Here is a 26,654-nt window from a genome sequence, read left to right on the forward strand (position 1 = left end):
GACAACTGTCTTCCTGCGGAGGATCTCTCAGTCTATGGTACACATTGAACATTTGTTTCAGTTTAGAGCATCTGTGTACAAATTCTGCTTAGCAAACTCAAGAGAAACAAAGACTAAAGAGACTAACAGAACAGGACTGGTTGTTAAACTCAAGAAATTTAAGTAAAACGCACATTCAACGAAGGTGTTAAGCAAAGATAGGAGACAGAAAATATTTGATTTATATTATACCTTTCCTATTAAGAGCTCATGGGTCCTAAAGAAAGTATATCAATATAATAGACTAGAGTAGTCCCCGCTTGTCCGTGTTTTCACTTTCCACAGTTTCGGTTACCCATGGCCAACCACAGTACAAAAATATTACAGTATTTTGAGAGAGAGACTACATTCACATAACTTTTATTACAGTATATTGTTATTAGTGTTCTATTTTATTATTAGTTGTTAATCTCTTACCATGCCTAGTTGATAAATTAAACTTTATAAGAGGTATGTATATATGAGAAAAAACAGTATATCCTCATATAGGGTTTGATACTACCTACCATTTCAGGCATCCACTAGGGCTCTTGGAATGTATCCTCCAAGGATAAGGGGCAACCACTGTATTTCTTCCTGCGGGGGCAGGGAGGGCATAGGGAACCAGTTTTTATTCCTTGCTTGGCACGGGACTAGTTCCAAGTCTTTTTTTTCCTAATGTTTCTGAGAAATACAATTGCAGTCTGTTATATTGAAAAGAACTGCCTCTCTACCCTCAAGACAGTGGCACTAAGCCACCAGGGGCCTCGGGGGACCATGAAGAGTGATACCCCCTCCTCCACATCAAGTGATAGAGGAATAAAAAAGTTGCTCTCCACAGTGGTACAATGGTCCTCTGTCCTTCTCTAGGAGACTTAATAAAGTAACTGAATCAAACAAAATTGGATCAGATGTGTATAGCTCAGCCTTCCTGCTTTGCCCCTTAACAATTTATCGAGGTGTTTCTACCCATGGTCCTATTTTATTAAATGATATTTGAAGTGTTCCACTCTCTAAGAAAATGTGGTTTATATCCTTGGCACACATTTACATAATCTCATTAAGGAGATCTCTCCAGCTTAAACTATCCCAATAAAAAAATCTTATCTTTGGTAGAAGAAAGACTAAAGGGAACAGGAAGCAATATGGGGTCCAGGCGCATTTTGAGAAGTTAAAGCTGTAATTGTAGTTATATTTTTTTGTATTATGTATTTGAAGTTAGTTAAAAGAGATGGATGGGAAGTAATTGCTATGTTTGGAGGATACAGTCATGTAAGAAGAAAATGTCGTGGCTAATGTATTTTAAATGTGGGTTTTAAAAATAATTTTTTTTATTTGTTGCCTTAGAAAATGTTTCTGCATTTGAAGAAAAAAAAAAAAAAAACCCAAGGGTGATAAATTACTAGCAATCTCTCAGCTCCCCACTGGAACCATCAAATTAAGGGTTAACCTCTCAGGATCCCCTGAATTAATCAAGAGCTAAGCCAGGGGCAAGCTGGGGGAGGGGGAGAGGATTGGCAGAGCTCAACCTCCCCCAGGAGGCTTGCAGCACAACAGTGCAGCCCTCTGTGGTGTGGCCACTGAGAGAATGCAGACCTTTTCACAAATAAAGGGACATGCACAGGAAACATGCCCTGATCCCACATCAGCCAAGGGTTGCTGCTTATCATGCGCCAATCCTCCATTGTCAAAGAACCAAAAGGCAACGGGTTCTGTTCCACAGAGTAGGATTCAGCACAGATTTAATCGTAAATATATGTTCTTCTTTCTTTGCTCGTTTACAAGGTAGTCTGTGATGTGCCTCTGGGTCATCTTCATTGAGATCTCTATATTCAGTCAGCTGTCCAGACAGAGAGGAAGTTGCAGTTGGCTGAATGGTATGCTGCCAGCCATGGGCAGCCAGAGCACTAGGTGTGCTTGGTAGAATGAAGATCCCCAGGCCCCTCCCTAGATGTACAGAATCTGAAGTTTTGTGGGGTGGGACCTTGGAATCCACATTATTAATAAGCTCTCAGGTGATTCTCCTGCACATTCAAATTTAAGAACCACTATTCCTAGAGGTTTGTTTGTTTGTTTAAAAGAAATCCCTGATATCAACATTAGATGTTTTAGGTTTTCCAATTAAAGAACAAAATATATTTTCCCTCATGCACCAGGTCCATGTAGTTATTTTCGTTATTTTTGTACTGAACAAAGTGAGTTAATTTCACCTATAAGTATAGGAATACCCCTGTTCAGGGCCTTAGGATCTCGGTGAGAGGAGAGAAATCCGCCCGACTTCCTTCCATTTCCCCTGCCTTCCATAGTCCCTAGTGCCCTTACATACAGCTCAGATCTGTCCACTTCCTGAACCAACCTTCACTGAGTCTTTTCAGGAATGACACCAAGCATCAAACAGTGTGCTCCAATTACGTCACTCTTCCACTCATCTCATTTCCATTCAAAACAAATGGAAGATGATGGAGTCCCTGAAAATTAACATTTTCTATGTCATTTTAGCCCTTTTATCCAAGAGGACTGCTTTCTGTCATGGTACTTCTTTCTTAACTTTGGCCAAGACTGTCCCTGGTACTCATCTCATCTTCTTTCTTCTCCACCACTAGAGCTGTCCTTAAGTTAAGCCCACCTGAAACTGTGCCCTTTCTAAGTCTTCCTGGTCTTCTATCCTTAAGTGCTGAATCCAGCCCCCATACTCCCTTTTCAATAGTGAAGATTCCTGATCTTAGAGAAATTCTTTGGGACAAACTCCCAGACAGACTCCCACCACCTACTTGCTTCCTGAGGTGAAAGTCACCTCCATACCCCGCTGATGATCACAGTCCAGGACCGCCTGTCCTGTTGCATACCCCTTGGCCCTGGGAGAGGTCTGCACTGTCATCCGCTCCCTGCAGAGAGCTCATTCCCCCTGAGTCTCACTTCCCCTGAATCTCACGTTTACCTTGAGAGGTCAACTTTTCCCTGTTCTGTCTTTTCTTATTCCCAATTGCTGAAGTCCTGTTGTGACTTGTAACAAAGCCTTCAGTTTTCATTCTAGAGTCAGTTTCTCGAACTAAAATTTGAGATACTAGAAAGAGGTGGGAAATGGCATTCTGTTGTTCTGCCTGACAGAGGGCCCGAAAGCTCCTTCTCATTTCTGAGCCCTCTTTTCCATGGTGCTTGCCTCTGTAGACAAGCACCTGGTTTCAGCTAAGATTTGGGTTTTTGTGGTGTTTGTTTTTTCAGGCTTTGTTCAAAGACCTAGGTGGCATAAGTCAGAGACAGGCAGAAAACCTGCCAGGGCAGATTCTCCAACCTATGAATATGATCTAAATCCTGGAAAACCCACTGCCTAAAAATTTGCATGGAGTTATCTACACAAGGTTGATATTCTCATGTTGGTTTAGACTAAGTTGTTACACTGTAGGCTACATGTTTAGGTTCAGAAGACCTGGCTAAGTCCTTATCTTTCAGCAGGTTTCAGGCCATCTCAAAGCCCCCATCACTTAAAAATAATTAGCTGACTCTCCCACCTGAGCTAGTGATTAGATGATCTGTATGCTAAACCACACTCCTACAGGGAGAAAAATGAAAACAGACCAGAGTGCCAGAGGAAGCTTAATTTTTAAGGTAAGTTTGGATTCCCTTAAAGGACAAGTGAAAAATCTCTGAGGACCTTCTAAACCCAGAGAATCTGTAGTTTTTCATGCCTGCAGCGTTTTTTGTTCCTCTAGTTGCCTAGCCCTATTCTATACTTTACATTATATGTGGAAAATAATGCACGTAATACTTGGCACTTCCTTTTGATAAAGAAAACATTGCATATTACTAGAACTGAGATTTATTCCTAAAAGAAAGGAGAATAGCTTCCAGATGTATTTTTCCATCACGAACTTTCTCTCCTTAAGTATTGACAGAGGGGAGGTTTTATCAAGGTCTTTGTGATGGGCTTGTTTATAATGAGAAGATATTAGTGGAGCACATCTAAGTGTGTATCCCTAACAGGCAACTGAAAGGAACATATGGCAGGAAGAGAAATATATATTTGTGCAAGCAACATGGCTTGTTAACACTCCCACAGTCATCCTAAACTCTGTGGACGTGCATTACAGCATCGCACACAGCCACTCATTTTATCAGAGAAGAAGAATAAATAAAAGTCAAACAATGATTTCTTCACTATGGGATGATAAAATAATGCTAATTTGGACATTTTTATCAAAGATAATGGGATTTCAACTCAGAAATCCTGTGCATTTTGCTTCACTGTTGCTGGCATCCAGGCCATGCTGTGTAAGGAGTTTACAGAAATATTGGCTTTAGCGTTTTTGTACAGCTCTTTATGATAAAACAAGAACAATGAGAGAAAGTGTAAGGATCGAGCTCCTGCATAAATTTTAGCTTGGGGTAAAAGAATCTTTTAGATCACAAAGCTTTTTTGAAGAAAATCTGTAGATTAGGTTTAAGACCAGCTTAAGATGAATTTTTAGAAGACAGAGGCAGTTTTTACTTGGTATTGGCCAAAACCAAAGCATTGTTCCAATTCAGATATAACCCATAAGATTCCTATTGATTAATTCTTTCCTTTTTTTTTTTTTTTTTTGGTTCTTTAAAGATTAACAAAATTTGCAAACCTTTATCTAGATTGACCAAGAAAAAAAAAGAGAAGACTGAAATTACTAAAATCAGAAATACAGAAATAAAGCAGGGGCATTATTACATTGTCATTATGGTTTTTTGTGGTGGTAAGACTTAGTTTCTTTCTCTTTCTCATTTGCATTTTTGTTCAATCAGTAGATTTTGTTCTTTCTTGTGTATTTCGTGGTAGTGATTATCATTTTTTTATTCCAGATGCAGGACTTCGTTGAGAATTTCTCGTAGGGTTTGTCATGTGGTAGCGAACTCCCACAGTTTTTGTTTGTCTGAAAAATACACTTTTTCCCTCATTTCTGAAGGATAACCTTGCTGGGTATAGTATTCTTGGCTGACAGTTTTTTTCTTTCAGTCTTTTGGAGATATCATCCCATTTTCTTATGGCCTGTAGGGTTTCTGTTGAGAAGTCTTCTGTTAACTTGATAGGGCTCCCTTATAGGTGACTTGACGCTTTTCTCTTCTTTTAAGGTTCTCTCATGTACTTGAGCTTTTCCAGTTTGACTATAATGTGTCCTGGAGAGGATCTTTTTGGGTTGAATCTGTTTGAGGATCTTTGAGCCTCCTGAATCTGAAGGCTTATGTCTCTCCTTATACCTGGGAAGTTTTCTGTTATTGTTTCATTGAATATGTTTTCCATACCTTTTCCTTTCTCCTCCCCTCTGGAACACCCATGATTCTAATGTTTGTGCACTTAAGGCTGTCTGCTGGCTTTCTTAGATTTTCTTCATTTTTTTAAATTCTTTTTTCCTTTTTTTGTCTGCCTGGGTTATTTCAAAAAGACTGTCTTTAAGATCAGAAATTCTTTCATCTGCTTGCTCTAGTCTGCTGCTAAGCTATTCGTTAGGCTTTTTATTTTGTTGAGTGAATCTTTCAGTTCGATGTGTTCTGCTACATTCATTTTTAAGGTATTAATCTCTTTGTAAATATCCTCTTTCATATTCTGGACTTCTTTTACTCATTTCATTATGTCATCTGAGTCTTCTTGTCCCTCTGTGAGTTTCCTTAAGATTGCTGCTCAAAATTCCTTTTCAGTCATTTTAAGGGTTTCCTGCTCTATAAGGTCTGGTATTTGAAAGTTACTGTATTCGTTTGGTTGTGTCATATTTTCTTGGGTTTACATATTTCTAGTATCTCTACATTGATGTCTGGTCATCTGGTAGAACATTTGCTTCTTCTATTACTCTGTTGTGAGCTTTGAAGAGAGAGACATCCTCTTCTTTTTCCAGTCTCTTCTGGTGACTCTTCTTGTGTCTACGCAGTTGAATAAATGGCAGGCCACCTTCACAGTGGCTGCAGCTACATGCTGCTTTTGCGGCATCTGTGGCTGTGGCAGTGGCTGTGGTGGGCTACCCACACAGAAGTGGTGTTTTCAGCTTGTTCTCTCATCTGCTTCCAGGTGGGGCTGCTGCCTTCAGCTCCTGCTTAGGACTCTGGTGTGCTCACTTGCCTGCTTCTGGGCAAAGGTGGCTGCCTTCAGTTCCTGCTATTGATTAGTTCTTAAAGTCAACTGCATTTATCAACTTGCAGCTGTACTCAGAAAATCCTTCCCTAACCTTGGGGTTGTAAGGGGGAGGTGTTGTAAGGCTATTGCACAGTAAAGGCCACTCTGTTGAGCATTTGTTTACAGAATTCTCTATAGATGAAAGAGAACTCTAGATCATTACCTGCTTCTTTTCTATCATTTTATATCTGAGGAAATACTAACTACCCTGGCCAAACTAGATGTCTTGTCAAAGTTACCAGAACCAGGACTGAAATCAGATGTTCTGTTTCATAATACAATGTAATTTCTACCTCACAATGTTCCTTTAATTTTAAAGCAACTATGTCATTTTTATACTTTCATGGCTTTGACATAATGTTAGGATTTAGGCTTATATATTTGTATTCACAATCATTTCCCATTCACCTCCTTAACTCTACAAAGAAGCCATACCCATGCTCTGGGATGTTACTGCTGGGATTGGCAATGGTATGGCAAGGTTGGCATTTATGTTAGAATGGAATTGTGGATGGAGAAAAAAGGCACTTAGAGCTTTCAGAAATTTTCATTTTTTATCAAAAGTAGTTGTCATAGAGCAAGAGAATCCCAATTTAGAGAAAAACAAAAAACAAAAGCATAGGTTGCCTTAGGCTTCAGGTACTCAAAGGTGGGAAATGCCTTTGGCACTCTTTCCTCTCTGTTTTCTCCATTGGGAATGCCATTGAATTTCATGGTTTCAACTATTACCTCCAGAAAGAAGAAGGAAAACAAACCTTCCGAAACTATACCTTCAACAATCATCACTTAGGTTCTCAAGTCTTATTTTCAACTATCCCCTGGATACTTTCTGCAGGATCTCCCCAGGCTGCCCAAATAAAAACTGTTCACAAGGAAATCATCTTTGTACCCTTACTGATCAGCAGTTCCTGCATTCCCAATTACCATTTAGTCCATTGTCATCATCATCCTATGAGACAGCCTTCAAAATCATTGTGCTATCTTTTCTCCCCAGCTCCCACTGCCAATTTCTATTGATTATTCCTGCCATTAGGGCCCTATCCCTGTCACTTCTCCTGCTGACACCAATTGAAATGTTCCTAGAGTGCTGGTTATTCCCAGTAGATCCTTTTATGTTCTTTTGTTCTGCTCTTCTCTCTATCTGGAAACTCTTTTCACCATTCTATGATCATATCTTACATCAGCAATTTAATGCCAGTTTCATGTAGCCTTCCTGGTCTGTTCAGCTGAAAGTATTTCCTTCCTACCCTGAACTCCTGGAGATCTTTCACTATATCTTTCCTATGGGACATACTTGTTAATTAATAAAAATAGTATTTGTTGAACATATACTGTGTATCAGGCATACACCTAGGCACTTTATATACATTTTCACTTAATCTTCTTAGCAACCCTATAAGACCTGGAAACCTTTAAAATGTATATATAAATATTGATGTCCCATCCCATGAGATCCATATTTAATTGGTCTCAGGTACAGCCTGGACATGAGGACATTCAAAGACTCCTTGGGTGATTTCGATGTGAAGCCAGGATTGAGAACCACTGATGTAACTCCATACCCATTTGCCAGATATTCTCCAGTACTTAATATTACCTCTGAAGCTTTAAAACACAAACAAATGCTGGGCCCCAGCCCAATCCTACCAAATTAGAATCTCTAGGGGATAGAGATTTGTAGTAACAAAACTTCACAGGTGACTCTGTCACATAACAGGGATTGAGAACCACTTTCTCGAACAGACACTGTATCATCTCCCTGTTATGACCATCTTACAAGTAATTATATGTGTCTTCCCCCACTGTATAGTCTGTAAACTCTTTGAGGACAGGTTTATCATTTGATTCACCTCAGTCTGCTCCCTGGCACCTACCAAGGTCTCTCACACATAATGTGTTTTAGAAACTAAAGAATCAAGAAAATGCCTTTTTTTAACCTTATTAAGAAAACAAAATTTATTTTCTTTGTGCTAGGTTTATAATCTCTGATATAGTGACCTGGAAACTAAACAAATCATTTCAATTCTCTGAGCATCATAGTTGCATGGCTATTAAGTACCAGAGTTAGGATTTGAACCCTTCTTGGCAATACTCTTTTCTCTATATCTCAGGCCTTCAAAGCAACTATGAAGTGAAAAATTCAGCTACCTACATGTTTGGATACATGCTGTCAGACATGTTTCTTACTTTTGAATATAATCTGTCACATGGGAATAAAGGCTCTGTTGGCATTATGAAATAAATTTAGAAAAATGTTACTTTATATCTAAAAATTGTGAGATTTAACAGGTATCCCTTTCTTCTCTTCAGTCCCACCCTTCCTCACTCCCAGATGTACAGACAGACAGACAACACACCTTCTGATTGTTCCTTGACATTTATTGACAACTGTTAACTGCATTGCTCATTTTCTTAGGGTTTTTTTTTTTTCCTCCTCCTCCTTCTTCCTCGTGCTATTTCTCAAGGACTTTTCAAATAACCTGAGCTTCTGATTATAAATGAAATATTTTTAAGGGTTCACATACACTTTAGTTAAGGTAATAAATTGGCATCTGTAAATACTTCTGATGTTTCATTCAATATGAATATGCACATAAAATGCATACAGGCATAACAAAGTTGAAATGATACTCAAGCAAGTCTTGGGAACCTGGGTTCCAGGCTGTGTTTGCCATTTCCAAGCGAGGTGACTTTGAACAGGGAATGAACATTCTAGAGCCTCTTTCCTCATAAAAATTGAAAGGGAGAGGGAACTAAGGTAGACTCTCCCAAATTGTCTTCAAAATGTGAAATGTTATGATCCTTTAAAATAATAAGTAATTTATTAGGTGTTTGCTCAACACTAAATTAATCTTTGGTCCTTATTCTTATTGGTTATTTTTAAAGGCAAACAGAGACATTACAACAAAATTTATATATTCTTTACAGCTTATAAGAAGTGTTATATAAAGTGTTCACCTCCATTATCTCCTTTGATTTTCATAACATAAGTGCAGAAATAGTCATTATTATCCCCATTTCACAGAAAAGGAAATTGAGACACAGAGGCTAAGTGACTTGTCCAGGGTAACAGAATCAGAAAATTGCAAGTCTAGACCCCTACTGGGCCCTATCTGCCTTGATACCATGATGGCCCCAGGCAAAGCTGGAGATCAGGGACCAGGTTGATCTGCCATGTGGAGGGCTCCCCACAGTAGCCTATTTGCCCTCCCAAATTGTTTTCTAGCTCAGGCGCCTTTAAATTGCTTTAGAATAGAATACCAAGTGAGGATTTATTTAGCATATCATTTCTGCATATGTGTTTTCCTGAGCATTTATAGATCTGTGTTTTTCCAAGAAGCTGAGTGTTCCTGATAAAACAAGACAGATAATGATAAATGAGCATCTATGTAAGCTTAGCTGGGAGGAGTACCAGGGACTGTTAACACCCCTCCTGTGAAGTTAATCCTATTTCTTTTAGCTATTTCTTTATTAGTTAATGAGGTCTTGCAAAAATGTGTGTCTGTGATGGTGCTTTAGCATCCTTGCCTCTAGGAATACTTTCAAATATTCATAAAGTAGCTCATCTGACCAAAGCTTAAAGCAAAGGTGCATTAAGTGTGAATTTAGTCAACTTCAAATGTGGGTGGTCGAAAAGCTGCTGCTGAAATAACCTAAATAATCCTCTCCTTGGTGTTTCCAGATCCACAGCTCTGGGAGCAAACATAAAGGGTGACAGGGCAGAGGTATTATTTGGAACAGCTAGGACTCTGAAGGGCAGCCCTGTAAGCTTTGATCCTGCCTCCTGACTGACAGTAGTGTTGCTTGCTTTTGGGAAACGGAATAACTTAAGAGAAACAAAAATAAAATGGAAAAGGAATTGCCAGTCAAGTGCCTGGGAGGGAGAGATCATATTATTTCTGGGAGGCAAGAGACCTGCATTGCACTATGGTTCCTTATGGCAAAGAGGGAAAATTCAAATCTCAAAAGATGGTTTGGTGCTCAGGGATGCATTTGGAGATGCAAAGCAAATGTAGAAACTCAGCCACTAAACTGAGCTCCATGGTAGAGTGAATCATGGCAGTTGCCTCTATGATCTGGTTTTGGAGGATCCCCCACACTGTAGCAGGGTCCTTGGAACACAGCTAAAATTCACACACACACACACACACACACACACACTTCCCCTACTTCCCCTACTTCCTCATCCCAAAGCATAGCTGCACAAACCCTTCATATTTTTTACCCTTTTATGATTTTGTGTCTCCAGAATATCATTTAAGGAAGTTACACCATGGCTCTTCTTCTATGTGCAGTTCATAAGCAAAGGTTTGTTTGGTTCCAGGTGGCCTGGACTATATATGGTATACTTTGGCTAAGCGACCAAAAATTATAGCTCACTATTCTACCTCCTGTTTCTGGGCAAGTTCCTCTGAGCTGCCACCAAAATAGCACAAGTCTTCCTGATCCTACTTTAGTATGACCTCAAAGTCCTCTGACCATCAACCCCACAGGGCATGTCAATAAACCACTGTCTGACCTCAGTGCTGCCTAACATGAAATATCTATCCTCGAGAGAATCCATTCATGTCACTGCCACTGAGTCATATTCTTTGGAGTCTTTAGCCTTTTGCAATATCAGCTCCCACATGAAGGAAAGTCTGAGCCACACTTCTGAAAGGAGAGGGCCATGTAATCCCACTCAAGTACACACCTGGAGAGAGACAGACATCTTCCGTTAACAACAGCTAATGCAAGTGTTTCCTTTTGCCACTCAGTGTTCAACTTTTTGGTCATTTAATCTGGTTATGAATTTCCCCAAAATGTATTTTTTAAAAAGTTCTAAAAAACAGCAACAGCACCATAATGTTGCTGCCTTGAGAAGTGCTCAGAGTATATTATTTCTCTTTTGTCTCTTGCCATGAGGACATTGAGGGCACATGGACAGCCATTGTGGTTAGAGAAGATACAAGCTGATGGTTGTTCCAGATGTAATTCTGCATTTCTCAGTAGAAATACTGTTCTATCCAAGGTGTAAATTTGACTGGTGTCCTGCACTTAATGTTCTTTTACAGGTGATTCATATAACAGGCCGGCTACGCCTAAGAGTGTCGCTGTCCCATGGGAGGACCATCCCCAGCCAAATCATGGGCCTCGTGGTTGTTGCTCATGCCTTGCCTCCCCCTACGATCAATGAAGTCAGGATTGACTGCCATATGTTCGTCACTCGAGTAAATATGGACCTCAATATCATTTACTGTGAAAATAGGTACTTGGATTTCGTTTTCATTTGCCCTGTTGCACGTTGCACACTGGTGAGGGTTTGTGATTTCAGCAGTCTGAAGGATTTTACTTTCCCAGTGACACTCATTATAAATCCTGATCTTGTTTTTAATGGCTGCTTGGACTGACACCAAGCATGCTTTTTATTTAGAATTTACATTGCTATCCTGATTTCCATTAGGAACAACAATCGAATGAACAGGAATACCCAGACATCCATATGCTATAAAGAAGGCGCATTTTGGCTGAGAACCCAAAGAGAGACTAGGGCTGAGAGCTATTGGCAAAATGACACAGTAAAAGTTATCTCCTGATGCCTCAGGGTGACCCACTTCCGACTAATTCAAGGGCCTGGCCTCATTCATGATGGTCAGTGTTCACATAGACGTTAACCGCGGAGAGAACGAATGAGAACTTGAGGCCCCTAGAGGGAAAAGGGCGAAAAAGAAATTTGCAAACTATTAAATAAAACTTTGTCATCCTGAGGATTTCACTTTAATATTTTTTTTAAAAAAGATGACTCATCGTATAAATGAGTTGGCAGTTCTTCCTCAAGACTGAGATTTTATAAAAGGACTTTTTAGCCTCTAGTTAAAAAGTTCACTTTTTCCATTAAGCACAAAGCAAGGGACAAGGAAATGGGACAGTGCCCCTTCAGACCTTTCACCTAGAAGTCACCAGCCCATCATCAGACTGATGTGAAGAGAGAATCATGGGGTTCAGGGAGAGCGATGGAGAGGAACTGCCCACATCTCAGTCATGGGAAGGAAGCTTTGGCGATACCATCCATCCCGTGGTGCCACAGGGAAAATTACTGAGTCAATTTTGGGAGGATGTTTTTGTGGCACAGATTGTCAGGCTTGAAGGCAATATGTTCACTGAGCCCTGTGAGTGCCCCTGGAGGGGAAATGAAAGAGCAGAATGGTCAAGTGGCTTGGGTAATTGACCTCTCCAGAGCCTAGCCAAGAGGAAGACAGACAGCCCCAGCGTTCAGTCCACTGGGAAGTGCTAAAGATGTTGACATCGAGTTAGAAACTGCCTACCATTTCCAGCCAGGATCCAATTCGGAGGGAAGAATTCCCCAGTGGGAAAAGACACCACCTGAGCTATGAGTGTTCAATAGGGTAGAAAATGTCATGAACTTGTCACTATTATTTGATAAGTAACTTTAAATTTGCCTTTCAAGTTCATGCGGCATTTATTAAAATTTTTATCATCGTGAGTATGTATTTGGCTGTATCCAAGGTATTCTGGAAGGGCCACAGAATATCAGGAAAGAGGAGTTAGCCAGAATGATTAACTGGAGTTGGCAAGTGGTAATAAAGATGGCTGGCGTTTACTGAACACCTACTGCACTCTGAGCCGTGTACAAAACTCATCTGACCATCTCTTTTAAGGACACCTCATTTAAGGCCAGTTCTGTGAGGGAGGGGCTGCCTCTGTCTCCATCAACGTCAGGGAATTTCAGCTGAGAGACAAAGGGTGAAGGACTTGCCCTCAACCAAGATTCAAACCCAAGCTCGCCAGATGCAAGCTACATCCTGTGGGGTCTCTCTGTCTCTTATTTTTCTTCACAAGTCAGACTAAATGGCAAGGGCCTGGTCAGAATAACCTCTGAGGGAGAATTTTCATGGATGTGTACCCATAAAGGAACACAATTACAGCCCACAAAGCTGCTTATTCTCTGATGAGATCTGACCAGGGGAGGCAGATATAAAGTCAGAGGATGGATTGTGGCTCGGCTTCTTCAAAAACATGTTAGCTTGCTTTAGATTTACTGCCAGTGCCCTCCAAAAAAATGGGGCCTCATCTCATTTACCAAACTTCCATGATTGTCCTATCCCAAAACATCACTTAATTTTCATTCGTATGATCAACTGATTAATTCTTTTGACAAGCTCTACAGACCTGAGTGCCTCATGATGCCACTCTAGTAATTGAGATCATTATCTGCAACCTGCCTTTAGCTTCTTCCTTCCCATTTAAAAAAAAAAAAAAAAAAAAAATGCTTTCCACAACTCCCTATTAGCCAATACAATACAATATTATTTCCCAAGTGAAGATGATAGTAATTATGAAAAAGACCTGTATTAAAGGTAATTGCATATTTGATCTGAGGAAAAAGCATACAGTGTGCCAGACACTATGCTATGTTAGTTTCATTCCATTCATTAGTCCCCTCACCAACCTCTTAGGTTGTTTTACAGATGAGTAAACTGAGGCTCAGAGTCTAAGATGCCATCAGGATAATGATCCTGATTAGGTAGCTGACTGGTCTGGTGCTTTCTACACATATGTTAAAAGATCCTTGAACACTGAGCTGGTCACAAGCTCTGGTACATAGAAGGGCCTCAATCCCTTTTGAAGGATTTCAAAGAAAGAATAAACTAAAAAAGTGTTTTCCCTAAACAATGGAGTGTTTTTACTGGGGTTCAGTATTTAATTAGGGAATTGTAAATGGGACACTAAAGCTTGCTCCTTGACTCGGCAGCCCATCCTTCTCTGCATTCCCTGGGACAGCCTCAGGCAAAGCCAACATCTAATGATTTCAGAGGAGCTGGCAAATTTCAGAAACACCAACAAGGGTCTTTTCATGACATCCTTGTTCCCTCATTTGCAGAAAGGGGTTGTAAACTGTGCTTGGAAAACAGCTAATGGTTTTAGAAAAACACCAGCTAATCTGTTTTGTACCAGAAAACCAGGGAATCCTTAGAAAACACGCCTTTTTACTTCCCCATTTAATCTTATCTCACCAAGAATTCTAGTTTGGCCAGAAATATTATTTAAATTGCTGGACACTGAGAAATTTACCCACTGGGTAGTATATTTTAATTATATTCTATACAATTTTGTTTTTGTTTTTCTTTCTTATTTCCCTGCCAGTGATCTCATGTATTTCTTAAACATGTCATTTCTAAAGATTCACTTTATATTTGAATAGACCATATGTCATATATCATAAAAAAGCATAGGGACAGTAAATAGAATAAATCAAACAAAAAAACATTTTCTATTTGGGACTGATCAAGACAAATCCGTACTTAGTAATACAGAGGGTAATGAGAATTTGGAAATGTTTGTGTAAACCAGGCAGACTCCCCCAACATGTTTTCCAATTTGGGTTCTTTTTTTCTGTGCTCTGCCTGAGGACATTGACGTCTGGACAATCAATGACAGAGGCTTACACACAGGAACTGTTGAGCACAAGCCTGGAAGAGCTGCTAAAATGGTTTAAAAGTTTCTGTGTGGAATCCACCACAAAGTACCAGTTAAAAGGGCCAGGAGTGAAAGCTGAGTTCCCAAATGACTAAGACTAAAAAAGATAATACCCCCAGGCATCTGTATGTCTCAGCATTTAAATTATATCCCTTGAAATGCCAATTTGGACTTTGTGCCAAGAAGCAGTTGAAGCCCTTTTTCATGGAAATACCCAATAGAAGACCAATCTGTTTAAATGAAAGGTGTCTCTAATCATTTTGTATAAACATAACATGTTTTTATTTTATTATGTAACCTTGAATTATCTCAGCCTGTAATGAGGATCTTGCATTGTTACTGATTCTCAATAATTTCATGGAATTATGTTGTCTAAATGTGCATTCTAATGCCAAAAAAAAAGAAAAAGAAAGAAAGAAAACCTACCTAATTATTTAAACACAATTGCTTGATCTGGCACATTTCCTACTTTTGAAAAAGTCTGTTACACATTAAAGAAATAATCATATCTATAAAGGGTTTTCCCTCAAAGTGCCATGTCCTCATGGGTACCTGGTATAATGAAAATGTGTCCGTAGATCTGTTTCTAAGTTATTTGACAGTTTCTCTATTTTTCCCCTTACTGAATTCCAGCCTGTGTTCTTCTCTACGTAGGATTAGTGATTATATGGATCTGACCCCTGTAGACATCGTAGGGAAGAGATGCTACCACTTCATCCATGCCGAAGACGTCGAGGGCATCAGGCACAGTCACCTGGACTGTAAGTAGCTCCTGTGCGTGGGAGTATCTTGGGCTGGTGTCATCTCTCCCTGATGCATGTTTGTTTTCAGTGCTGATTTTTCCCTTCATCTTTCCTATGTACATTTGAGATGACTGTCAGCGTGCAGTGAGAAAAAGTGAGACACAAATCATTTAAACTTGTGTTAGAATTAGATTGAAAGTTGAACCTCAGGCCCAGAGAAATTGCTGGATCTTTAGGCGTTCACCCAGAATTTTGTGGTCAGTTGTGCTATCTCTCCCATGAAGTGGGGGGGGAAACTTTGCCTTAATTGCTTCCTTGACTCTTTCATTTTCTAGAGAGCAACTTCCACTCTGAAATTTGTGGTCTCAGTTTCAAAATATACATGGGAGAAGACAAGTTCAAATAGGCCAGAGCCTCATAAAAATGCCTACTTAACTAGCCACAAAACTGGTGTGAGGGGAAGTCCAGGGGGGTGGGCAGAGCACATCATGTGAACACAGCAGCTCTCAAAGTCAGTACGAATTCTCTTTATTATATGAGTATTTCTGGAAAGGAGGTTATTCAGAGAAATAGATACCTCTGTCCCTCGACTCCTAGGAGAGAGAAACTAATCTCACCTCTTCAAATGTAGCTCCCAGCTCCTGACCCTCTTTGAGTCTAGCTGAACTTCAAGGTACCTTCTGTGACGTGTAAGCAAAGCCGGACCAGCAGTGTTCCGGCTGGGTCCAAGTAGTACCTCACACACCAGCCTCATCACACAGTTCTCCCTCACCAAACTCCCCTGGGCCGTCTACACTGTGCACAGGTGGGCTGCTTAGGAAGGACGTGCCCTCTTCTGACCAGAGGTCCTTTTTATGACCATTCAATAGACTCCTCTTGAAAGATGAGGGCCCTACCAGCTATATTCCCAGAACCTTTGATTTTAAATACATGTAAGGTGCCACAAATGAGATGGTACAGCTTGACATTGAAACTTTTATGTAGTAAAAACCAGCCGGTGACCCTTGTATTTACCTCCTCTCCCCTTTCTTGTCATGGTTGAGGAGAGCTATTTCAGATCTTTCCTGCTCTTTGCAATTGTTTGCTCGTTTCAAACTCAGATCTTCCAAAACATAATGGAGATGGTAAGCTAGCCAAAGTCTCAAAGAGTGAGCATCTTGTGCTGTGTTTTTAATCCTGCATTAGGAACACTGACACGAGATCAAGCTCAATGTCAAATTCTGTATGACCATGTCTCTGGGAAGAGCCCGTCTATGAGGCTGCTCTCTAGCAGATTCTGCTCCCAACACTGAGCCGGGTGTCTTCATATCACACACCAGGGATTTAGAGATCACACTTGTTGCTAAGAATGAATGGGTGTCATGTATCACAGAAGCAGATGGCTCTTCAATTAGTTGGGGAAAAAATGATGCTGTTTCCTGAAAAGAAACATCAGGTTCTTTGTTGCTGGGAATTCAGAGAAAATAGAGAAAAATCAGGGTCCTTGGAGGAATCCATGAATATATTTTTAGGACAATATAGGTCAGATATCTGGACTTTAAAAATACATATATTGTTTTTAGGACACTGTCAGAGACCATTTGTGGGGAGAGAGGGGAGTGCCTTCTCATTTTAGAGTCTTAATTAAGGTCTATATTCAGAAACCTGATGCTGACAGAAAAGAACTTTGTCATCCCCAATTATTATTTGGAAAACATCATGCTATCTCTTTGGGATTTTATTTACAACTTGAAGAAACACAATTCCTCAGGAACAGCGAGCTAGGGCAGTTCACTTCTTCCCATAAAGTAAAGGTCTCCAACAAATATGTTTGATGCCATTCTTTCCGATTTACTTTTATCTCATTTTCAGTAGCTAGAATAATTTGAGAATGCTGAAAATAAAGTACTCCACCATTCACTATTGTGCTGTTCTCCTAATTTTTCTGGTATCTTGCCAACTAATAAGCAGAGAAGGTATGCTTTCAAATTCTGTGATTTTTTTCATTACTTCATATTGACATACAGGCTATTGCTTTATGATTTAGCGTACTAACAATGATTGAGTTCAGTCTTAACTCATACACATGACTTCTAATTTTGAATTCTTTTAATAACCTTAAACACATGAAAAACAAATAGAATGAGCTGATAATTCTGCACAGTAAAATACACTTCACATATTTAGCTATCATGCTGTGGAATAACTTGACAAAGTCAAGTATCACACAATTAGTAAAACTGTAGGGGGAGGAAAAGGAGTGTTTTGATCCTGAAGAATTTTGATCCTAATCAGATTGAAATTTCAACGTTCTTGTAGTGCTTAATATCTTCAATCACACACACAAAAAATCAAACCGATTCCAATGTCAGATTTTGCATTCTGTGACTGAAATAAAATGCTAAAATATACAAATGCATCTCGCTTTGTACAATAAACATTAACATCATTATAAAGTAAGATTGAGTCTAAAATAGTGTGATGGAATGTCTGATGTTTACCTAATTCTCAAACCAAAGCCAATCCAGTAACAAGATGACAGAGCATGTAATAAGTCTTGGTTGTGTAAACACTGGAAGAAAAGCCAGCCAGCATCTTGCTTGTCCAAAGCCCTAGGCTATTACTGAAAGATGCCTCAACTATGCCTTCTTGGCAGGAGAAGGTCATGGTGACATAGAATCAGTTCAAGAATAAGGTAGAATTCTAAAACAAAGGGATGGTTAAAAAAATAATAAACCACATTAACTATTTAGCTTTTCTTCCTAAAGCTATTGGCACAATTTCTGGTTCTGCCCATGAAAGATAGCTTTTAGTTCATCTGATAATATTTCTAATGTTTTGATGTCTGTCTTATACTTTAGTTTATGGATAAAACTTTTTTAAAAGACTCAACAGTCTTTGATAACTAAAAATACTATATTTATCACTTGTTTCTTTTTTCCTGGCCTAGGCATCTGTAAATCCATAAATAAGCTTGTCTCTAGAATAGGAAAAGTAAAGGGGAATCTCAGCTGCACCAAGATTTGACAACTCTAAGAAACTGAACCAAGAACTTTGGACCCTCTCCTCTCCCACTAGCTTAAGCATGAGATGCCTGATAGTTCACCGGATTTCAACATCAAGGATCACTACCAATCATATTGGCAATATCAGCATCGTGGGTTAGTGAAATTATACTGGGATTCTAAAATTGAGTGAGTTTTAGGGCCCCTTCTTCCATACTGTGACCAGTGACTTCTAATTTTGAATTCTTTTAATAACCTTCTTTTCTTTAAGTCAAATTTCATTGATTCTTCAGGTCAAATTGATCAACATTTCAAGGTTTGAATTTTAAACCACGCATATTAGTAACTATTTGGACATCTTCACCCCTCTATCTCTTCAGTTCTCCATTGCTCAAGAGGTATTGACCTCCTGAGAGTCACACACTCCACTTACCCAGAGCATCTATGTCACTCATGAGTTATGAGAGGTTTCAGCATAGTCATCTACCATTCCATGTCTGCCCATAGTCCAAAAAATAGGATGTACAACCAAACAGAGATACATACTTTGCATTTCTCTTTGTTCCTGTGTAATCCAGCCTTTCATCTATAGAAGGAGCTGAATTTGTCTTCGGATATCCCTAGGGTTCTTCCTGGGTCAAATCAGCTATAACTCTCTAAAACCTTAAAGAGTGTCCTGGGGCAGGGGGGCTTCCTTTCTCTTTGTGATGTTGTACTCCACCAGCAAGGTTCAAGGCTTAGTGCTGTGGGATTTCAGAGAAAAGGAGCCGGAGAGTATAGATGTGGTGGCAGTTTTTGCATCCTAGTCCCTTATCCAGGATGAGAAAATTCTGGAAGAGTTATTTCAGAAACAGAGGACTTCCAGATTGTCTGTGACATCACGTGAGGCTAAAATGTATGGCCTACCCGATATACTTGGGGGCTGCAAAAAAAAAAAAAAATACAGTAGCCTAAGTGTTTATTTCTTAATTACAAACTTCTATACTTTCTAACAAAACTAATATACAGCTACCTGGCATAATGCATTCCATGCTGTTTTGCATCAATAACCCCTACACTTCCCTCCTGAAGGCTCATCGCCAAATGCGAGCAGACTGCTTAATGCAGGACTAATTAGTATATCCCCTTCCAGTCTGCGGGCCCTCCATTGTAATTCCTTCCCAGCTCATTTTTTTCCGTAACCAAGCATCAATCAAAGTAAGTGCCCTGCCTGCCTAGGCAACACAAGATGTCCTCCATACATTTGTCATCTGCCACACAAACAAAGGGGGAATTTAATTGTTGATTTGGGTATGCAGCCATTGCACACAGTAAAGGAAGCTGCAAGTGAAGGAAGAAGGTAGAAAGTTTGATGGGTGGGCCAAATACGGACAGCACAGGGGACTTTTTTTCTTCTGATCTTAATCTTTCTTCAGGGCTGGTCTTCAGAGATTTTGCTGCAACCTGGTCACTGGCTGGACTTTATCCCAAAGCAAATGAGTTTTTCCACTTCTTCCATATGAATATGAAAATTCCCAAGAAAAGAAATGTGTGTAATAGCTACCATGTCTGACTTTCTTCAGAATCTAGGTCAGCCTACATCACGTGCCTGTCTATTACTGAAAACTCTTGTCACATGGCGACAAGATAAAGCTAGGTTTTTATGCAAGAGTGAAAGAGTGAATTAGTATTATTATTCTATGTCTTTTTGTTTGTTTGTTTTTTGCAAGGGCTGATTTTGGCTTCTCAAGTCCGTGGACAGGCAAACACAGAGAACAGAGACCAGCTAACTACCAGCTGAGGGTTTATGCTCCACTAGCTATGCAGTGTAGTCTGTGGAGCAGCAGGATTGGCATCCCCTGGAGCCTTACAGAAATGCAGAATTTCAGGGCTACCCCAAATTCACTAAATCAGAATCTGCAGTTAACAAGATCCCCAGCTGACTCTTATTCATGCGAAAGCTCTAGAAGCACTGTCCATCCTCGTATTTACAAGGCACTATTTCACATGGAGTAAACAGTAAATACAAACCAACCAACCATCTTAAGGATTTCATTTTCTTCTCCAGTTGGATGAATTCTATTAATAGTAGTAACATGTGAGTAGTGAATTGGCTCTGAGAGTATCTCAATCAGTATTCAAATGAGATGAGTATGTGATTACTAGATAAAGAAGTTGACTTCTTTACAAAGATGTGAAGTTTCAAATATCAGTGGAGAAAGTTAACAGACTAGACATAGTACTAATATTCAATTCAGTAAGCAAAAGAATATCTTTGGGTTTTTTTCCTCCCAGGTTAATATTTTCCTATGTGTACTCGATTGCAGGTGTGAATATGAGTAGTAATATTTTCTCTGCTCAAGTTCAAACATTTGTGAGTATTTCCTATATACAAAGCCATGTGGCATTGCTTTGAGGTTGCAGAAATAATTAAGTTCCTACCTTCAAGGAACTACCTTGAAGGAACTACCTTCAAGGTTCTTACATTAAGGTTCTACCTTCAAGGAACTTACATTCTACTAGAGAAGACAGCATGAAAGAGCCGATTCTCAGTGCAGTTATGCATCGCTTAATAATAAGGTCACATTCTTAGAAATGCATCACTAGGTGATTTCATCATTGTGCGAACATCATAGAGCACACTTACACAAACCTGGATGGTATAGCCCACTACACACCTAGGCTATATGGTATAGCTTATGGCTCCTAGGCTACACACCTGTACAGCATGTTCCTGTCCTGAATACCATAGGCAATTGTAACACAATGGTAAATATTTATATATCTAAACATCTAAACATAGAAAATACGAAAACTGTATTATAATCTTATGGGGCCACTGTCATATATGCAGTCCACTGTTGACCATTTTTATGTGGTACATGATAATAGTTGGCAGAAAATGAAGACTGTTAAAATGTATGAGCAAAACACAGGAACCCCACAGGTGGGAGCAACCAAGGAGAGGATGGAGAAGAAGCCCCAGAGAAGGTAGATTTTCCCTGAGCCTTGAAGGAGGATGGCAAGAAGCCAGGATGGCAGGAGATATGGAGGGCTGTCAAGGGCATTACAGACCTACAAGAGCACAGCAGGGACACAGAACACAGACACACCATCTTTTCTTTCTCCCCAGAAAGTAAGCCAGACTTTAATTCGACTGATAAATTCTAATACAATTCTCACATGGATTCTTGGGCTTTTCCTTATTACTGCCTCAATTAGTTGCTTCTTTTATTATAGTTTTTTTTAAAAACTTATATCTAATAAAAAATAGCCTATTGCTCTTATAAGGCATGATCAGAAAAAAAAAAATACTTCTAAGTCACCCATTTTAACCTAAATCAATTAACCCAAATAAAACCAATTCTATTACTGCTAATGGCATCTTGTTCTTAATCTTGAATAAACTATTTTAAAAATGCTTTCTTTAAAATATTTCTTCATGGACTACCTGCATATCTCAAAAGAACCTCATTCAAACTTTTTGTTTAACTCAAATGAGTGGCATAGGATTTAATTTGTGTATGTGTCTAGCATGCAATATATTTTTCATAAATATAGGGTTAACTAAAGATCAGGTTATTCAGATCTCTTCATGAATTCCCACATGCTCTGTGCTTTCCTGGAATTTTCAGTGGGGCATATCAGCTAGAATGCAGCTGGTGAAGAATAACAGAAAACCCAAGTAAAAATAACTTAAATTTTCTCTGTAATTGTCTTAACTTTCTCTTTGTGATCAAAAGACAGCTATGACACTGCCAATCGTTAATTCCTCACAGGGCAATGTCCAAAATCAGGAAGTGGTCAGTTGCTGTTTTGTGTTCATTTTTGAGAGCAAAGAAGATGTTCTCAGAACACCTCCCTGCCCCCAGTAGAGAGAATCTCCCTTGTGTCTTACAGTCCAGCATTTCATCAGATGCCCAAGCCTAAGCCACATACTGGAAAGGGGATGGAATTACTATGTCTGGTTTAAACAATCAAGGTTTATCCTCTGGGACTTAGAAGGAGGCCATCAAACATAAAACCCAAAATTAGAGTTTTGTTATCTAGAAGGAAGTGGCAGAATAGCTGTTCAGTGGACAATCAACGATGACTGCTACATGGGAGAATTTTCACAACAAAGTATAGTACCTGGATTTCTAAAAATCTATGTAACAGCTGAGCAAATGGACTTTGTCTGGGCTCCTTTAAATATTCCTGATTTGGACTCGCCAGTTAGCTCACTTGGTTAGAGCGCAACCTTGTAACACCAAGGTCAAGGGTTCGTATCCCCATATTGGCCAGGCACCAAAAAATAAATAAAATAAATATTGCTGATTTTACAAAACACTCGTTTTTGTATACCCATGCCTCACCACTTTCATATTCGTTTTTGAAGATGTTTAGTGGGCTTGATGAAATGAGCGCATCCAGAGCACAGGGTCCACCAGAGATGTAAAATAAATCTGAGTATAAGGCCAACTTTGCCTCTTTTGCTTTTTCTCAGTTCTCCCTGCATCCTAATCAGTTTCCCTGCTGCAATTCTCTATTATTCATAATCGTTAAAGGAAGGTGACGAATTCACCCAGTCTGGGTCAGACCCCCTGCACCTTCATAGACCTCCCTCCTTCTTTCCTTATAGTTGTCACTGTTACAACAAATTTATTAGAGAAAAACGATGGAGAAGCATCTCTCTCCCACTCAAAGGCAAGTAGAGGTAAATCCCTATGTTCACAGTGAAGAAACTTATTCAACAACCTCCCACAATCGAGGCTTCCCCTTGAGTTTCATTGCCCAGCTTTCCATATTCCAGACCTAAACCAGTCACTGGAAAGGGGAATGCAATTATCAAGACTGAGACTAACGTAGGAGGCAGGCCCACAACAGGTTGCCCTCACTATGATATACCCTAGTGCCTGGCACAGAGTAGGCACTCAAAAAATATTTACTAAAAGATTGGATAAATCCACCATTTTCCTCATTTCCTAGCCATAAATCTTTCTTAATCCCATGCCGAAGCATTCACTACTTCTGCTTTATATAGTAAATTCCCACAAGAAGAGAAGATGTGGAGGCTAAAAGACTCCTTCCTTAATTGTTTGAGGTTTGAGCAGGGCAGGAACGAGTGGTACTGAAACACCTTGGCTGGACTGACAACAGCTTGAAAAAATCTGTGATCTCGGATGTCACTGCTGCCAATTACTTTGATTCGTCCCATCCTAGAACATGATTCCATCAGTGTTTAAAAGCCTTGATCTCCAATTCAGTACATTATCATGAAGAAAAGGGGAATTTATTTTCTAAACTTAACAAATTGACATGTTCTAAATCAATGAAAAGTTTTCTGCATGATTCAGTATTAACAGTTAATAAAAATCTATCAATTGTTAGTAGTATAGGAAAAAACCTCTCCTGAGGTTGTAAATCACACAGATAGCAATTCAAGCAGGGCCTGTCATTAATGTATTAGGGGAAAAATCCATAGATGCTGCATAGCCATTCATAGAACATGCGCAGGTCTCTGTCCTTAAGCTCATAACTCACATTAAGTATCAGATACCATTCAACTTTACCAAATATTGCTCAGCACATTGATTTACAAAAAAACTAAAAACCAAAGTGTGGATTCTTGCTATTTAAGACATCTAGCTCACTAATTGCAAAATCTATAGGAAAGTCAGCACAATATCAAAGGCTCAGTTGATCCTATGAGTAGTGCTAAACGAAAAACTCTCTCACTTGCGAGTAAATAAAGCACTTAATGCAGTTTCTGGCTATAATGCTGTTTCTCCTGTGGGTTTTAAAAATGACCTTCCTGGAAGCATCAAGGACTATAACTTTTTAGATAAAGAAACTTGTTCTTGTTTTAAGTCTATGTCAGATTCATTCCCCTATAGCCCACAGTTTTCAAAAGCAGAGGAAAAAGTAATCCAGAATTTTTTTTTAAAAAGTCCAGAATGAAGTTCCCTGTCAGCCTGCCTTGGGCCTTCGGTAGAAAAGCAGAGATTAAAGAGTCAGTATTCTTTTTCATGTTTCATCTGCCAGTTTTGTGAATGTAGAAAGAGAACCAGTGGCTACAGCTAAGCACCCAACTGTGGCATTAAGTAGTAAGTGTGATTCTAGCACACCCCCCTTACATACACACATACACACTCCACTTTAGTGAATTCAGAAATGATTTTTGAGCTTCTAGCAGAAGGCTCCCACTCTCTGTTCTCTGCAGCCATTGACAAAGGTACCTCAAGGCGGGGTGAACAGCGCTGCAGATGCGTCCACATGTCGCCATGACGATAATGAAGCTCTTTGTTCAGCTGTGTGAATGAGAAGTGTGGAATCTCCGATGACCTCACCATTTCCTATTTATTCTATACTTACCTGAATACACCAAGTATTGCCGCTTTTTAATGCATATGCCAACCACTAAAATGTCCTTTTGTGAGACACTTTGCTAAAAGACTGCTTTTGATACGTATTCTTCATCTCCTCTTCAAACTGAATTAGACTGCTTCCTTCATTTTAAGACACAACTAACTCACTATTTAGAATCTTTGGCTTTGATTTTGTAGAACAGCCCAACAGGAAGGGACATGTTCTTTTTCTCCATATTTCGGAAGGCAAACTTGTACTGATTTATTTTGATTTACTAACAGAATTACGTTCCTGCCACAGACACTGGCTTCCTTTATGTCCTTTCAGTCATCAGTCTATGTCTGTGGACAAACTTTTTTCAATGAAAACTGAAATCTCTCTGTTGGTAACTGTGTGCTGGGCTATGCATGTGTGCTTCACCAAAAAAGTTCATCAGATTTTTGAGGGAGAGTAATTATTCTCTACAAGGAGTACATTTCCTGTATGGCAACCACTAAACTCAAACCAAGAGACTAGGTGACATTTTAAGAAGATATTAAACTTAGCATCCAGCTTTTGCAGGGGGTAGGGGGAGATATGTATTTGACATAAAAGGTCATGTTTTCTAAAATGTAAGCTCTGCAACTTTCCTTTGATCGACTGTATTTGCCCCTCCCTTCAGTGATGAGGTGGTGCTGGTATGACTCTAATAGCCCAAGACACACTTATTCATGGTTTTCTACTTGTCAGATGAGCAGGGCTGAACCAGTTCAACAGGAGGACTTACATCTCTCTTTGTTTGTCTCTATTTTCACAAGCTCCTCTGAGGAGCACAGCACAGTTTGTAAGTCTAAGGCGCCTTCAGTTTGGAGGGTGGGGTGGTGCCGATGATGGCTTCTTGGTTTTCCTTGAAGCAACAGCAGCCAGAAGCAATTGGTTACACCCTAGACTTCAGGCTAATAAGGTATGTGTTCCTGTGTGGTAGCAGAGGCGTTCACAGTCATGTCTAGGACCATTCAAGATTCTAAGGGAACTTGTGAAAACGTATTTATCCTCCCTATGTCTTCATGTTTACCTTGTAAAATCTAAGAAGAGGCTATTTAAAAGCTTTGAGATCCTTACATAAAAGCTAATTCCTACGGCACAACTTTAAATGTGTAATTCTAGAGATATTATGATGTGATCAGTAAATTCAGTGAGAAACACAAAGGCTGCTTGACCTAAAAATTTTGGATAGCAGAAAGTAAACCTTGGGATAAACCAAAGAGAAGATACCAGGTTGCTTGTTAGAAGTACTCAGAGCATATCACTTGGATGTGATATTAAAAATATGATTCACATATGTTTTTCCTCCCCCTCTGCTTCCTTCCCTTTATAGGTTGTGCACATGGTTATGAATTTACTCCTGGGATCATTGGTTTGATGAATATCTCTTTTAAGGGACAATTAATTACTTTTTAAGGACTTCCATATCAAGTAACTTACATTGTCCTTATTTCTGTTTTTCCCCACAAAAGGTATTTTATGAAATGGACTGACATAAATATTCCCTTATTTCTCTCTGCTATCTAAACCAAAAATTTGAAAATAAAAACAGCCGCCACCGAATTAAAGAGAATCAAAAAAGTTTTTTGTGTATGTTTTTCTAGTTCTTAATTTATTACACACTAAAAATCTCTTTCAAACTGGCACCAAGGTGGCTCTTCTTCTTGAGCTGATTAGGACCACATGAGCTCAGGAAAAGCTGTCAGATCCTGCCTCTGGCACAGCTGGAATGATCCAACTGATTTGCCAGTATGATTTTTTTTTTTTTTTTTTCCTAAGAAAGAAGCTTCATCCCAAAGTCATAAATTTATATTCTGGAGCCCCAAGCAAAAATTATTTCTTGTTCATTTTAAAAGAAGCAAATTTCCAATGTGACTTCTTTTATGGGACCTCCTGAAAATCAAAAGCAAAACTGTGCAATATTTTGGTCAAGATTTCATGCTTTAGTGG

The 26,654-nt window shown here is 39.4% G+C and overlaps 1 protein-coding gene across 4 annotated transcripts in view; it reads left to right on the forward strand.

The window, feature by feature from the left end:
- The window catches only part of NPAS3 (neuronal PAS domain protein 3), an 857,631-nt gene that overhangs the window by 820,929 nt on the left and 10,048 nt on the right, over positions 1–26,654 (forward strand). For all 4 annotated transcript variants that reach the window (XM_063090950.1, XM_063090951.1, XM_063090954.1 and 1 more), the window contains 2 exons: positions 11,203–11,396; positions 15,281–15,387. In XM_063090950.1, the coding sequence (XP_062947020.1) occupies positions 11,203–11,396; positions 15,281–15,387 (301 nt within the window). The remainder of the gene's footprint in view (positions 1–11,202; positions 11,397–15,280; positions 15,388–26,654) is intronic.

This window comes from Cynocephalus volans, chromosome 3 (genome assembly GCF_027409185.1).
Source record: "Cynocephalus volans isolate mCynVol1 chromosome 3, mCynVol1.pri, whole genome shotgun sequence".
Taxonomy (NCBI): domain Eukaryota; kingdom Metazoa; phylum Chordata; class Mammalia; order Dermoptera; family Cynocephalidae; genus Cynocephalus; species Cynocephalus volans.